Here is a 17,125-nt window from a genome sequence, read left to right on the forward strand (position 1 = left end):
GAAAAAAAAAATATGATATAATGAATTGGTTGTGTACTATGAATAATTACTAGAAGATTAGCAGCAAAGAAAATATTCTCATACTTTTATTTTCAGGTATATAGTGTTTTTTCTAACATTGCATTATTCTATAATATGTGCAGATTACACAACACTCAGCATTCAAAATGATTCTTTCAGAGCAGTCTGTGAAGTAATGACCTCTCCTCTAGCAGAGAAAAAGTAAACAGTTCACTTACAGTTGAGATAATAAAAGTCAGATAACAGCCCTCTCCATGACTAACTTAGTCGGAGAGCTTAATGGCTTGTTTGCATAGAGATAACAACTGGAGTTTCTCAACTCTTCCTGTACTGGAAACAATTAGACTGATGTATCTGATCTTAATGTTTTATTTCTTAGCTGTACTACACATACAAATCATACTATCATAAAAAAAATTTCGCTTCAGTATCTCTTTAAGGGGGGGGGGGGGGGGGGGGTAAAGGGTGGGTCCACAAGTGGTTTAGAGCCAAGATTTGAGCGCTTTTATATTGAGTAGTCTTTTAAGCATTTTGCTTGCTATCAGAATTTAATAATAAAGTTATGTGAATAAACTTTACTTAATCATAAACAAATAACCTGGCTCATCCCTACCTTACACCAATGATGTTTCTAGAAATGTACATGATCCCTGTGAAAAATTGGAGGTTACCGATTCTTCCAACCCTAAACTTGATTGAGTACCTTTGTTTGGCATTGCCCGTAGTTCATTCACTGCTTTCTGACTCAAAACTTGCGTTCTGTTTGTACACACGTGTATGTAATTGTGTCATTCTCCAGGATATGATCCGAAACAAGGCCAGGAACGGGAAGAACTGTGCGCTGCTGGAGCAGGCGTACTCCATCGTGTCTGCGCTCACCCGCCGGGCGGAGAATTTCCTGCACGTGTCGCTGATTGAGAATTACCCGGGAACACTAGAGGCCCTGGGAGAACCCATCCGGCAGGTATAGTACCTTTCCCATCTGCTTAGACGTAGTTATGACCTACTCTGCGAATTACGATTATACAAAATTTTGCGTAATTGTTGGCCAATTATGGCCATACATAATTAAAATTCGGGCAATGAATACTTGTTATCCATTCATAATTTTGCTTTACCACTTAAGTACAAGTGGTCTCTGCCCCCTTAAAGGGAACCAGAGACGAAGCATAGCTGAAAAATGGAAAAAGATTTTATACATACCTGGGGCTTCCTCCAGCCCCATAAGCCTGGATCGCTCCCACGCCACCATCCTCCGCTGCCTCTATTGCCGGTACTGGGTCCCGTCACTTTCGCCGGACGCGACCAGTTGTACGCATGTGCAGGGGCTCCCTCCGGCTTTGTACGCATGCACCTGCGCAGTACGGAGGGAGCGCACTGTGCTTGCGTCGACTGGCCGAAATTACGGGACCCGCTACCGGCGGACAGAGGCAGAGGAGGACGGCGGCGTGGGAGCGATTCAGGCTGATGGGGCTGGAGGAAGCCCCAGGTATGTATAAATCTATTTCTTCTTCGTATCTGGTTCTCTTTAAGGACCAGAGACCGTTGGTATCAGAAAAACAGCAGAACACTGACGAGTAATGACGAATCACCGCAAATACCCGCCACACTCGCCGTCACCCCCGCATGTCGGGAACCTGGGCCACCCACTCTGCCGACTCTATGACAGCAGAGTTCCTGTGAGCCGCTCAGGAGCCGCTTTCATTGGCTCCTGACCCTGTCTATCAATGTGAGCCAATGGGAGCTGCTTATGTTAATAGACACAGCCAGGAGCCAATGAAATTGGCTCCTGACCCGCCCACAGGGTTCTGCCGTCATAGAGACAAACAGAGCAAGTGAGCTGCGGCAGGGAGACAGTGGCGAGATCGTCGGGAGAAACAAAAGCGTTGAGAGCGTGCAACGTCGGTTGATTGAAATCTACGCCCTGCCAGCCAGATAGCCATCAAAACAGGGTGTAGATTTAAATCACTAATGACCTAAAGTAGTTCATTTCTCATAATTTTTGCATATGTTAAGAGGAAGAGTGGAAACAATGTAAAAAAGGAGATTTTTTTTAAAAGACCTTATACCTCGATTTAAAAAATGCGAAGGAAAAATGTTTTTTAAACTCAGAAATATGACAGTTTGAAATCCATTTTTCCTTTGCATTTTTAAAATCGATTTTCTCAAAAAACTACAAGCTCTTTTTGAAAAATAAATTTTAACTTTTTCCCACTATTTCCCTTCACAGATATGTAGCAATTTTGGTCATGGTAGCAAGTATGGTAGCTTTGCTATTAACCGCTAAATTCGGTACGAAACTATGCAAAATGTACATGAAATTGTGAAATTATTCCTAATTTTCGATTACAAACTAAATTGATTACGATTTTTCCAGAAATTTTGCATTATGATTTTGCATCATAATTGCAAATTACAATGTGAAATCGCGATCATGCTAATTCGTGCTCATTCCTACTTCTGAAGCTTCTGCACCTCTTCCCAGGGGTGTAACTAGGGGGTAGCAGTGCCTGCGACTGCAGGGGGGCCCAGAGCTGCAAGGGGCCCCCAACTACTACTTCATTCCCTCTCAGGGCTAGTTCTAGTAACAATTGGGCCCCAAAGCAAAATTAGCCCAAGGGCCCCCAACAGACACCCCTCAACCAAAAAGTGACATTAGGGGTTATTTGTTGCAGCCAAATTTCCCTCCTGGATCCCTGAGCTGGCTGCTGACCCTCCCTCCCAATTACCTCCCAACTTAACTGTACTCCCTGGGGCCCCTGCAGAGTCTTTGGCAGTGTAGAGTCTCACTTGCCCACCAGCACAGATGAGATGCTACTCTGCCAAAGACTCTGCAGGGGCACTAGGGAATAATAGTTAAGTTGGGGGGAGACACCTTGGGGGTCCCTACATTCTCTGGGGCCCTGGGCAATTGCCCCTTTGCCTCTATGGTAGCGCCAGCCCTGCTCCCTCTGATAAAGGGGGCCATCCTTCAGATCAGGTGTTTTTGGGGCTACACTTGTTATGGGTGTGAAAATCATGATGGCCGCACAAGATAGGCCCCCAGGCTGTGAGGGTCGCAAGGGAAAGGGTGGAAACATTGGGAGGCCCCATTAAAGTTTATCTGGGGGCCCCCATGATTTATAGTTACAGCCCTGCCTCTTCCTATTCTTTTCCACTTGCCCACAATTACATTTTGTTGGATGCTAGATTCGATGTCTCGCCCTGATCACATGGTAAATGACAGCTATGCACAGTACAGCTCACCACCAACTTCAGGAATGATGTAGAAGTAAAGCCCCGCCCACATAACACCAGAACCAGATGAAACTGTAGCTACTGAAACGCACAGGAAGTTCTAGAATAAAAAGAGAACATTTCAAAGGAGATCTATGAGCGCATGAGTAACATCAGTGGTTTGTCTCCTTATTTTTTTTCTTGAATGCTAATTGTACTTGTTAAAGGGGTTCAGTGAGGGGGGGGGGGGGGAGCGGTTTGCAAATGAAAACAGACACTTACCTGGGGCTTCTATCAGCCCCCTGTAGCAGTAATGTCCCACGGCGTCCTCCTACAGTCCTCCATTCCCCGCCGCCGGCACCGGGCAATTATTCATCTAACAAGACAAATAGTGCGCTCCCAATTGTGTCATCGGAAGCCTACTAAGGCAATACATGAAGGTTCCTTGTACTGCGCCTGCGCAGTAAGCTTCCGATGACGCGAGCGGGAGCGAGCAGGCTTACGGCCACGGCCGCGCAGCCACAAAGCATGCTGCGCTAGAACTGGGCCGGCGGAGGAGGTCTGCGTAGGACATTACTGCTACAGGGGGCTGATAGAAGCCCCAGGTAAGTGTCTGTTTTTACCCTCAGCCCCCCCATACAGAACCCCTTTAAGAGGTGATTGTATTATGCAGCCAATTAAAAGGAGCATTAACCCAGGAGTGAGCTTCATCCCAATCAGTAGCTGATACCCCCTTTCCCATGAGAAATCTTTACCTTTTCTATAATAGATCATCAAGGGGGTCTGTATGGCTATGTGGTGAAACCCCTCCCACAGTGTGATGTCACGACCATGGTCCTGGCAGTTTGCTGTCTGTGAACCTCGTGGGAAATAATGGCTTTCTCCAACTGCCAAGCAACAGCAAGCAATATCCAGCGCTGTGTAATATGTTGCGCTTCATAAAGACAATAGATAAAGAAATAAATAAAATGTCTCCCTCTGTGCATAGAACTCGTAATAACGAACATTCCGTACAGATCACCTGGCAGAACTATCAGTGATACATTTCAGAATGGGGAGAGGAACGATTGTACAATGGGAAAACCCTGACTAAATGATCTATAAATGAATATTGTAATAAAGAAGTTATTTTATTCATTGTTATTTTCACTAAAGTTCCTCTTTAAATAAAACAAATCCATTTAATAAAACGGCAAAAGCATGTATCTGAGATAAAAAAGTAAACAATAAATGTCTTGCACAGGGCCACTTTATTGTATGGGAAGGGGCGCCAGGTGCACGAATGGCTTGGAAGGGCCACAACCGTCACGTCTTCCTCTTCAAAAACTATCTCATTATCTGCAAAGCCAAAAAAGACACCAGAACGGACACCTACAGCTATGTCTTCAAGAACATGATGAAGGTCAGTAGATGCTATCTTCTCACCCATTATTTTCACAACCCCTCTTTGATGCATGATCTTTAATATGACTTCTTCTGATGCACAATCTCTAATGTGAGGTTCCTCTACTGTACCCAGCTGACAAACATTGATGTCAATGATGTGGTTGAGGGAGATGACCGAGCTTTTGAGATCTGGCATGAACGAGAGGACTCCGTCCGCAAGTATCTTCTCCAAGCCCGCACCATCATCATCAAGAACTCCTGGGTGAAGGAAATTACTGGCATCCAGCACAGGTTCAGCCTCCCACTCTGGAGTAAGCAATATTTTCACACCTTCATCCTTGTGAGATGAGAAAGATGAAATGCCCCTGCCTGTTAGACCACTGCAACCATAAAACACAGACCAACAAAAATTAATTTCCAAATTAAGAAACACATTTTTCAGGTTTTGGAGGTTTTCAGTTAGGACTAGATTTTTTACTCTACACGGTAATAGGTGTTCATAAGGTTATTGAAACCAGTAAAATGGAGAATAAGGGTCGGGTCTTCTCCAGAGATAGTAAACTGGCCGCCACAAACATATTTCTCTGTTTTTTAAGTGCATAATTTCTGTGTATCTGTGTTGGTAGGTTTCTTTGCCATAACACACCTTTTTTTGGGGTGGAGGGGATTTCGACCAGCACAATTAGGTGTCCTTTAATGATCTGGATCTACCCGAGAGGGGCCAAAAATTCTCCTTCTTAGTGTTTGACTGGTTTGGTTACCTTGTCTTGTGGGTGACTTTTACTTCCTCTTTCTCCATTTACCATTTTGCCTAAAAATGATCCACCAGATTGTCTCCCGGTTGGTTCCTGTAACGATTGTGTAATTATTTCCGTGGTCAGCGCACAGGATGCGCGCTGACACTGCGGAAATCCTCCACAAGCGTATAATCGGAGAGAACCCAGCAATGGTGCTATGCACCTGTAGAGGGGAATTCCTGCTGGCAGATGGAGCTGTGGAGAACAGAGGAACCACCTCTCTGTACTGCCACAGATGCCAGATAGGAATTGTACAAGGGGAAGCAATGCAGGGCAAGATAGCCCTTAAAGAGAGAGAGCACAGAGACAGGATGTATGTGTGTCCACCAATCTAGTCGCCACCCAGAGACGATGAACACACAACAGTGAAGACCAAGTGGGAAAGCAATCGCAAGAGATGGCGATTGCTAACAGCGACACAAGACTGAATAAGCACAGAGAAGGAATGTATGTATGTCCACCAATCTAGTCGCTACCCAGCGACGGCGAACACACAACAGCAGAACCCAAGTGGGAACGCAATCGCAAGAGATGACGATTGCCAACAGGGAAACAAGACCGGATTAGACAGAGCACAAGTGTAGCAGGAAAGACATAACCATAACAATGATCAGAACGTCAAGGAAAATAACAAACGTTAGCTAAATGCGAACACCGCACTCATTCGCAACAGCGAACGCGTTTAAGCACGATCACCGCGCGTTAGGCGCCCAGTGATAAGCGTGCCACCCTAACTAACCAATGAAACACAAACACAAAATAGAGAACGTGAACGCTTGCTAAACGGTTACCTCACCGAGCCTACAGCAAGCGTTCGTACTAGACAAAGACAGAGAGAAGGAGCAGCCAGCAGCAACCGCAGCTCTGGCCTACACTCCCAGACAGAGCACAGAAGAAACCACCGCTGCTACCGCTAGAGCGGATGCGATCCAGAAAGACAAACAGATGGGTCTACCAGTAGCAACCACTGCTCTGGTTAGCACCCCTAAGGCAGAATGCAGAAGGAACCACCGCCACTACCGTTAGGGCAAGTGCGATCCAAACAGATAGAACGATTTCCTGCCGACCACCGCTGGCGACAAGACAATCGCAAGACAGAACGATTCACAATCGCCAACCACTGGCGACCGTGCAATCGCACAGACAAAACAGATAATACAACCTGACTACGCTAGAAAGAATGCAAGTGCACTCCTAAGGAATTACTCTAAGATAATCTTAGCAAACAATAGCAAAGGCTGACACTCCAGGTGTTAGCAGGAACAAGCCATCATGACCACCAAGGAATTCTGGGAGCACAAGGTATTTATACTGCAAGCCATCAAAGGAGGCAGCTAGGCAATTTGCATGACAAATGTATGCAAATTCCTCAGTAGCAGAGCAAGTCTGAAACTTGCAAAGTGAAGACAGGTCTCTATTCCAGAGACCTGCAGCCCTCAGACTTAAAGGGAACCAGAGAGGAATACAATCTAAAAATAGAAAAAGGCTGTTATACATACCTGGGGCTTCTTCCAGCCCCATAAGCCTGGATCGCTCCCACGCCGCCATCCTCCGCTTCCTGGAACCGCCGGTACCGGGCCCGTCACTTCCGGCGGACGCGGCCAATTGTCCGCATCACAGGGGCTCCCTCCATACCCGTATGCATGCGGCTGCGCAGTAGGCAGCCACATGCGTACTTGTATAGGGGGAGCGCCGTGTGATGCGGAGAATCAGCCGCGTCCGCCGGCCGACTGGCCGACTCGCGGCAATAACAGAACCCGGTACCGGCGGATCCAGGCAGCAGAGGACGGCGGCGTGGAAGCGATCCGTGCGTATGGGGCTGGAGGAAGCCCCAGGTATGTATAAAAGCTTTTTTTTAATCATATCTGGTTCTCTTTAAGGAATGGTCAAACAGCTGTCTGCCTGTGCAGCCAGCTGAGCGGATCATTACAGTTCCCTTATTTTTTTCTCTGAGGTTCTTCATGTAGCCAAGACTTGGCAGGACTAGATTTTGTCTGTTCCGATGTTGCACGGGAGGACCTCACTACAATCTCCACCTTTTAGATGTTCCTCTGGAGCTCTGGTTTGCACTAGGTCTGTACATTTGCCATGTTCCTCTTTATCTGCACACATTTTTGGAGCTTTTACCACATAATTCAGCCTGCCTTTAATTCCCTGAATTTCCAACTACTTAATAAAACAACCTGCGCCCACAACAACCAAATGTCAACTACCTAATTCTACAACTTACAATGTGGTGTGGACAGGAAGTGTCTTTGTTTTTTAGCTTTGGCCAGAAGCCATGAGATTGACCCGCAAATCTGGACTGAAATTTTAAGAACTAGAACTAGAGGTGCCTCAATTCACTAAGCTTAACTCCTGTCTTTAATAACTCTTCTGAGCTGTTTTACAGTTATCACTATGGTGATATAATTGTGATAACTGTAAAACAGCTCAGAAGAGTTATTAAAGACAGGAGTTAAGCTTAGTGAATTGAGGCCATATGTTTAAACACCTTGACGTTCCTCGCCCTCTTCTCAGAGTTTTGTATTAAGGAAACTTAGATCCTCAGAAGTTTCTTCCAGCTTTTGAAATGTATTACTCTCTTCCAGATCCTCCACACTTCATCGAAGTTCTCGCTGACTGCACAGCCGAGCTCGGAGAGACGATCAAACTGGCCTGCCGCGTCACCGGGACTCCAAAACCCACCATTAGTTGGTACAAAGGTAATTGGATTTTTGTCTGCTCGTATATTGATTTATTGATTGTTGGTATCAGCTACCAGGAGATGAGAAAATGAGTAAAAAGTCAAAAAGAGTCTTAAAGGGATCCCGAGGTGAGAGTGATATGGAAGCTGCCATATTTATTACCTTTTAAAGTGAACCCGAGTTGAAAATAAACTGATGAGATGAACAATTATATTTGTCCTCCTACTTCTAAAAATTACTTTTTTAGACATCCTAAAATGTTATTTTATATTTCAACATTTAGAAAGTAGATTGAATGTTTTCTTATCTCTGCTCAGTTGCAGTCTATTAAGTGTCTCTAAATGAAAATACATGAACTATATTGACCCTTTTCTCTCTCCCTCTGCTCTCAGAAATGTGTAGAAAATTGTATTCTGCCAGGAAAACTTTTATGGCTGTAATTTGCTTATCAGTGATGGTTACTGTATTCCTGACAAGCTACTGACAAGACAGGAGCGGTCACTTCCATCCTTAAAAATTAACTCTTTCAGGCAGCAAAATAAAACAAGTAAAACAGCCTGGTTATTAATATGTTCCGTACTGTACATACACATGTTTATCTCATCATGTCACATGTCACCTCGGGTACACTTTAAATAATGCAAGTTGCCTGGCTGTCCCTCTCTAATACTTTTTAGCCACAGCCCCTGAACAAGCATGTAGATCAGGTGCTTTGACTCAAGTCTGACTGGATTGTCTGCATGCTTGTTTCGGGTGTGTGATTCAGACACTACTGCAGCCAAAGAGATCAGCAGAACAGCCAGGCAATTTGATATTGTTAAAAGGAAATAAATATGGCAGCTTCCATACCTCCATAACCATCTCACCTTGGGTTTCCTTTAAGAAAACGCCCTCTCCACTTGCAGAGGGAAGGCAAGCAGTAATGTACAACTGTTGGCTGAATTTATGGAGTGGCTGAAAGTTGTGGAAAGTTTGATCCCATATCAGTGTTGTTAATATTATTATTTAGTATTTATCTAGCCCTGACATTTTCTGCATAGTCTTGTCACTCACTGTCCCTCAGAGGAGCTCACAATCTAAGCCCTACCACAGTCATATGTCTGTTGTAGTCTAGGGACAATTTTTAGGGGATAGCCAATTAACTTATCGGTATGTTTTTGGGATGTGGGGGGGGGGACCAGAGTGCCCGGAGGAAACCCAAACAGACACGGGGAGAACATATACAAACTTTGTGTAGATAGTTCCCTGGGATTCTAATTGTGGACCCAGTGTTGCAAGGTGAAAGTGCTATCCACTGCACCACTAATAATAATAATGTATAATCAATATGTTAATGTTACTATTCTATTTTATAAAGAAAGACACTGAATTAAATGAAAATATATTGAAAAATGAGGGATCTCTGGATCGATGGTTGATGATTCTGTCGAGCCAAATTTGTTCCAGAAATGCTGTTTATTTAATGGTACGGATGGGAGTGGGCCGCAGAGCCATACAATTCGATCCCCCCTTCCCCCACAATGTCACATGTGGCCTTAATTCTCACCCATAACCCCTTCCCCCGGCCTGCTTCCTCACAAGGCAACTCCCTCAACATGTGACCTCGTCCCCTCCCTCGACAATGTCGCGCATGGCCTCGATTCACCTTACCCCCGCTCGCCCGTCCGCTTGCATTTGCGCTTCTCCGCTGGGCAACTCATTCAGGCACAAAATGGAGTCGCAGGCTCGGTCGGGCCTGTCTCCCGATGGCCACTCGCTCACTCCTCCTACTCCTTGCGCGCACTGTGCCCCGCCTGGCAGCCGTGTCTCCACTGATAACTGATGTCAGTTGCCATGGAAACGCGGTGCAGCGTTCACAGCAATTCTGTTAGGCCCAGTGCACACCAAAAACCTCTAGCAGATCTGCAAAACGCTAGAGCTTTTGAAGCATATTTCAGGCCCTATTCACACTAGAAATCGCTAAACGCTACCGCAAATGCTGAGCGATTTTCAGGAGTTTTTTCCTAGCGATTTCCCACCGATTTTTCATTGTATAGAGAGCGTTTTTTCAGCGTTTCTTCAGCGATTAGCATTTTGCGATTTCTAGTTCAATATAAGCCTGCAGAATCGTTCCAGAATCGCTCAGAAAATGCTGCAGGCTACGAGTTTGCGTTTCAGCAAATCGCAAATCGCTTCAATATACTTTCATTGTACACAAGTTTTTCAAAACGCTAGCAATTTCCAGCAATGCTGAAATCGCCTGAAAAGCGCTCTAGTGTGAATGGGGCCTTCAGAGCGATTCTAGGCATGTTTTCTAAACATGCCTAGTGTTTTTTGGAGTGTTATTGTGTAGCAGATTACAAATATTGTTACAGTAAAGCTGTTACTACGGTAAACCGCTTCTGTAACAAACTCGCCTGGAAAACCGCTCTGATCCAGCGTTTTTCAGAGCGGTTTTCCACTTTCCTACACTTTAACATTGAGGCAGAAACGCCTCAGAAATCTAAAAAATGCTGCAGCCCCCGAGTTTGCGTTTGTGGAAAAAACGAGCCGCTCTGGTGTGCACCAGCCCATTCACCAGCCGCTCTGGTGTGCACCATCCCATTCACCAGCCGCTCTGGTGTGCACCATCCCATTCACTTTCATTAGCCAAGCGGTTTTCCCCCTGCAAGCGTTTTAAAAACACTCCAGAACCGCTCTGGTGTGCACCAGCCCTAAGGGCCTGTTCAGACTATCTGCGTATGAAGAATGCGTTTAAAATCAAAGAAACGCAAGTTGAAAAACGCATGCGTTTTTCTTGCGTTCTAATGCGTATTCTATTGCGTTTTGCACACACACGTGACCTAGGGGGGAAAAAAGAATTATGGGAACCGCAGAGGAAAACGGACGCTAAAAACGCAATAGTACGCGTTTTTGATACGCGTCCATAGACTTTCATTGCGTCCGTTTCTATGCGTGACGCACAGAACTGCGTGCAGCAATGCGGATGAGAAACGTATGCGTCTCATACGCATACATGTGAACTAGCCCATTCAAAAGCATTAGGAGCCGTTCCTATGCGTTTTTGGTACCCAGACACGTTCCCTGAAAACGTCTAGGAACGCGCATAGTCTGAACAGGCCCTAACTGTTTCACAGAGGACAGAGCAGACAGCAAGCACCGCACATGAAAAAAGAGACTCCAATTGAACTAGATATAAAATAAAATTCTAAAATTGCGCTTTTGTTACAAGGATTGCTAAATCTTGTATTAGTGGTAAGCGAGTTATTTCTTTAATATAATGTTATTAAAATTAGCTTTTCATTTCATTTCACAGCCAGGCAGCTATACAAGCCTTAAAAGGATTTCAACACTGAAATACCATTTTTTTTCCAAGACGGAAATTAGTAAATTTTGGTGCTCGTTCAAAAAAGTCCCAACTACTCACTGAGGCCACAGTAACTTCCTTATTCCTACACAAATGATTATCTGCACAAAGCAGGAAACACCTGCACTATTTAGAAAAGCAGACACACTTAGCACTCGCTTTGCTGATAGGAAGGCTGAGCTTCAGGTATATCTAAAGCACCAAATCTGAAACAACATTTGTAAACTCCCTTGTGATGTGCAGGTCTGAACTGAGGGAGTCACTTCATATATTTTTCATCTAGTGGACTATCCTTTTGAAGGTATGGCATTTACAAAGATTATGATTGGTTGACGTTGGTCGGTGGGAAAACCAGTGTAAGAAAAGTGGAGCAAAAGACGAGCAGATCCTCAGATCTTGGAACCTGATAGGTCTCTCTGAACAACACACCCACGCCTGCACTTGTTTTGCTCTAATTATCACCATTTGAAAAACCTGCCAGACTGTACTTAAAGAGACTCAGAGATTAAAAACTAAGAAGAATCGATACTTACCCAAGGTTTCCTCCAGCCCCATAAGCACTTGTGAGTTCCTTGCCATCCTCCCATGGCGTGCCGTTCAGCTGCGATCAGCCCCAGTAACTGACCCAGTCACGTCAGTCCTGGTCTATTACGCATGCGCAGAAGACCCAGACTGACGTGACTGAGCCAGTTACCAGGGCTGATCGGGGCTGAACGGCAGATCGCAGGAGGACAGCGAGGGACTCGCACGTCTTTATGGGGCTGGAGGAAGCCCTGGGTAAGTATCGATTCTTCTTTAAGGCCCCTACCCACTATATGGTTTCTCCAATGACCGGTAATTTTTTCGAGCAACGAGCGATCATTTCCACGATCTCACGTCAGGTGACACATGTTGTTTAGCGAAGTGTGGTGATAACAATCATTAAGGTCCCCAACAACTCCCATGCAAAGTACTACGATCGCTTTAACTCTTGTTCACGCCCGTCGTGTGACGTCGCGTATACCCGCCACTAGGTAGATGGATCGGGGAGCTGGGATCCGTCTTCCTAAGTCGCAAGGTGAGTATTTAGCTTAAGTTTTGCTGGAGGAGATGTTCGCCCGTGCTCATCATTTGCAGCTATGACTGATCACCTTCTCTTGTCACAGATGGTCGTTCCGTAGAGGTGGATCCCCATCACATCATCATTGAGGACCCCGATGGTTCCTGCACCCTCATTCTGGACAACATGACCGGAGCAGACTCCGGACAGTACATGTGCTTTGCCTCCAGCGCCGCCGGCAATGCCAGCACACTGGGGAAGATCCTTGTTCAAGGTGATTGCTCGTCTATCTGTCTGTCTGCCAAATCTGGGACTGACTGGGGAAGGGCTGCCCCGTGTGCTCACATTTGTCTTGCTGTTGATTGACTTTTCTTGAGGTAGGATGCCCAAAATACTACAAGTGTCTCCTACTTTGGGTAATGTTAAGTACAGTTTAGCCATCTGCCAAGAAGGGAGGAAGTTCCATATAGTAGGAGCTGCTCTGGAGAAGTCTGGGAGCATTGCGAGTGGGTGTTAAAAATAGGCCCAGCTAATACAGTTCTATTCCCCACTCTGTATAAACTCTGTATTACATGTTAAAGTACAGCAATTGGACATATATTAACTTGAGGGTGCTGTGGAACCCAGTCTTTAAGCACAGTGGAGCCCACAAACACCCTAAGAAGTTGGCCTTCCCCACTGTGAGGACTGCCGGTGATTTGTGCTGGTTGGTTGAGACTGCTGGTTAGTTGATTTCCAGATATTCTGGACTCTACTGCCAGTCCACAGGGGCATAACATGCATAGGCCGGGCGCCCCAGCAAAGTTCATCTGGCCTTCTCTCCTCCCCACTGCATGCCTATGTAAAGTAAGAAATAGAACAGTGCTTGTGTTTTACACTCCTGGGTCCCAACTGCTCCCCAGATTCTGCAACGGAACATAATATTTTACCTCAATCCAGCGTGACATGTCCTCTTCACTCCTCTGTGTGGCTACGCTGTGCAGCCTGTAAGCTTGCGGCTCCCAACATTGCATGTCATGTGACAGGAAGACACAAGCTAATAGGCTACACAGAGGAGTGAAGAGGACCTGTCCTACGAGAATGAGGTAATACTATCCGCTGCAAAATCTGGGGGATGGGGGGAGACGGAGTAATCAAGACTGGAGAACGCACACAAGGAACCTCTGCTGCTGCTGCTCTGCACCCCAGGACCCCCTGTGACGAGGGGGTTGTGATGGCTGTTGTAATGCCCCTACCAGTCCATTAAAATGCCACAGAGTTCTCCTTTAATCTCTCAGCAGTCTTATCTGGCCCGATTCTATCTTTGGCCGTGATTCAGTCATTCCTGCTCTGGCTGTAAGCTGCCTCCAGGCAGTGGAAAATCCCAGGCTCTCCTGCGGTGTGCAGAGCTTTCTCTGGGCTGTAGAAGGATTTTACAATCCCGTCCCCCCTTCGTCACGCTGCTAGGAAGGAGAATTTGTGACTCAGAGGTGTGAAACGATCTATTAGACAGGCTCAAGGTTGGCTGCCATGATTCATACACACGCATTATTATTATTATTATTATTATTTATTGGATTTATATAGCACCAACATATTACGCAGCGCTGTACAATACATAGGATTACACACACACACACACACACACACACACACTGTATATACACAAACACACACACACAAACATACACATACACACGCGCACACACACACACACACATATATAAACACACACACACTGCATATATAAACACACACACACTGCATATATAAACACACACACACACACACACACACACACACACACACACACACACACACACACACACACACACACACACACACACACACACACTGCATATATAAACACACACACACACACACACTTATTCCCTTCATTCCCAGCAGCATAATCAGAACCAATTATGTCACATGGCAGAACCTTGGCTGTGGGGACGCCGATTCCTTCAGATCTGCTGCTGCTGATGTAGTCCTAATTATTTCTTTTTAATGTTTGTTCTTGTTTGTTGCAAATAGTAACAAGTAGTTCCAGTCACGGAAGTGAGGGTGTGCAGCCTGCATACATCAAATACGCCCGGGAAAAAGGGCGCTGGGTATAGCCGAAATTTTAAGATATTGTCTATAACAATATTTTTATAATTTCTTCATCTTTAACATAGAATAATAAATATGTTAAAATAACAGTTATAAAATAGCAAAATATCATCTGTGACAATGAAAACGAAAATATATTTACAGTGGTAATAAGCATAGTAAAACATAGGTAAATATCACTGATATTTTACTGTAACTAAACCTAACCCTACACACAGAACCCTCCCTATTCCTAATCCTAAGACCCCCCCTGGTGGTGCCTAACCCTAACCATCTCCCTGGTGGTGCCAACCCTAACCACCCCCCTGGTGCTGCCTAACCCTAAGCACCCCCCTGGTAGTGCCTAACCCTAAGACCTCCCTGGTGGTGCCTAACCTTAACCATCCTCCTGGTGGTGCCTAACCCTAAGACTCCCCTGGTGGTGCCTAACCCTAAGACTCCCCTGGTGGTGCCTAACCCTAAGACTCCCATTCCTGACGCCTAACCTTAAAACCCCCTACTCCACTCCAAAAAACATAATTACAAAAAGCGATGCATTTCTAAGATATTAAAATACTAAACGATCATTAAAAATACAATTCTCAAAACGAATTTCAAAATGATATTTATCGAAACTTTAATTCTCAAAATGCAAAATTTCGGTTGGACGGTTCTGGCGGCCGCTATGTATCGGGCACCTACATTTCTTCTTGGCAAATAACGTTAATACAAAAAACGATAAATTTGTTAGATAATGAAGTTCAAAGTGATCATTTACAATATTGCAATTCTCAAAACGAATTTGAAAACAATATTTATCTAAACACTAATTGTGAAAATGAAAGATTTCGGTAGGACAGGCCCGGTGCTCGCTATTTATCTGGCGCCCTAATTTCTTCTTTGGACACCCAATAGCCAATATTTTGCATTAGACCCTATGGGGCCCCCAAATAGTCCATTAGCCCCAGACGCCCACATTTCCTGATTCCATGCAGCATTCGTTGTAGCTGAGATCCAATAGGTACAGCTTGTGCTCATTTACATTATAGAAAACTCGAAGAGAGAGGTATATGGAGGCTGCCATATTTATTTCCGTTTAAGCAATACCAGTTGCCTGGCTGTCCTCCTGATCCTGTGTCTCTGATACTTTTAGCCATAGCCCCTGAACAAGCATGCAGCAGATCAGGTACTCTGATCAGGTTTTACTGGATTAGCCGTATGCTTGTTCCAGGGTTTTTGACTCAGACACTACTTATGCCAGAAGATCAATAGGGCTGCCAGGCAACTGGCATTGTTTAGAAGGAAATAAATATGGCAGCCTCTATATCTATATTTTTAGCAGTCCAAACTCATGGTTACAGGACCTCTGTCACGAAAATGTAAAATGTAAAATACATGCAAACACATACAAATAAGAAGTAAATTTCTTCCAGAGTAAAATGAGCCATAAATTACTTTTCTCCTATGTTGCTGTCACTTACAGTAGGTAGTAGAATCTGACATTACCGACAGGTTTTGGGCTAGTCATGGGGGATTCTCAGCATGGCCTTTATTCTTTATACAGACAATTCATGAAAAAGATTTATAAAAATATGCTGGCCAGACTCCCTGCTCACCGCACACTTTTTTAGCAGTTGGACGGAACAACTGCCATTCACTAAGGTCTTTTGAAAATAAAGAAAACCCTGAGAATCCCCCATGAGGAGATGGGCTAGTCCAAAACCTGTTGGTAATGTCAGATTTCTCCTACTTACTGTAAGTGACAGCAACATAGGAGAAAAGTAATTCATGGCTCATTTTACTCTGGAAGAAACGTATTTCTTATCTCTATATGTTTAAGTGATCTCACTGGAATTCAGCAAAACTTCTCTCTGGGAGATTCTTCGATCCTCAATAACTCTCCAGAATCTCCTCTACCTCTCCCTACTTCCTAGATTATTGTGTAAACATAATCAGTGGTGTTTACAAGATAAGAAGCAGCAAAACGTGAAGACGCTAAGACTACTTAAAAGGAACCTGAAGTGAGAGGGATTGGGATATGGAGGCTGCCATATTTCCTTTTCAACACTTCCAGTTGCCTGGCAGCCCTGTTGATCTCTCGTGCATCAGGAGTGTCTGAATAACACATCTGAAACAAGTATGAGGCTGATTGGTTCAGAGCATCTGATCCGCATGCTTGTTCAGGGTCTTAAAGGGGAACTGAAGTAAGAGGTATACAGAGGCTGCCATATTAATTTCCTTTTAATCAATACCAGTTGCCTGGCAGCCCTGCTGGTCTATTTCTCTGCAGTAGTATCTGAATAACACCAGAAACAAGCATGCAGCTAGTCTTGTCAGATCTGACTTTAAAGTCTGAAACACCTGATCTGCTGCATGCTTGTTCAGGGGCTATGGCTAATAGTATTAGAGGCAGAGGATCAGCAGGGCTGCCACGCAACTGGTAATGCTTAAAAGGAAATAAATATGGCAGCCTCCGTATACCTCTTATTTCAGTTCCCCTTTAATCTTGGTACACACTTTCAGTTATGACTGGCCAATCACTGACCAATTTTACCACCTC

General features: G+C 44.9%; 1 protein-coding gene across 16 annotated transcripts in view; it reads left to right on the forward strand.

Annotated features, from left to right (window-relative positions):
• Window positions 1–17,125, forward strand: part of OBSCN (obscurin, cytoskeletal calmodulin and titin-interacting RhoGEF) — a 511,999-nt gene that overhangs the window by 361,229 nt on the left and 133,645 nt on the right. For all 16 annotated transcript variants that reach the window (XM_068235137.1, XM_068235143.1, XM_068235140.1 and 13 more), the window contains 5 exons: window positions 821–985; window positions 4,481–4,639; window positions 4,757–4,934; window positions 8,012–8,125; window positions 12,599–12,766. In XM_068235137.1, coding sequence (XP_068091238.1) covers window positions 821–985; window positions 4,481–4,639; window positions 4,757–4,934; window positions 8,012–8,125; window positions 12,599–12,766 — 784 coding nt within the window. The remainder of the gene's footprint in view (window positions 1–820; window positions 986–4,480; window positions 4,640–4,756; window positions 4,935–8,011; window positions 8,126–12,598; window positions 12,767–17,125) is intronic.

Source organism: Hyperolius riggenbachi, chromosome 5 (genome assembly GCF_040937935.1).
Source record: "Hyperolius riggenbachi isolate aHypRig1 chromosome 5, aHypRig1.pri, whole genome shotgun sequence".
Taxonomy (NCBI): Eukaryota; Metazoa; Chordata; class Amphibia; order Anura; family Hyperoliidae; genus Hyperolius; species Hyperolius riggenbachi.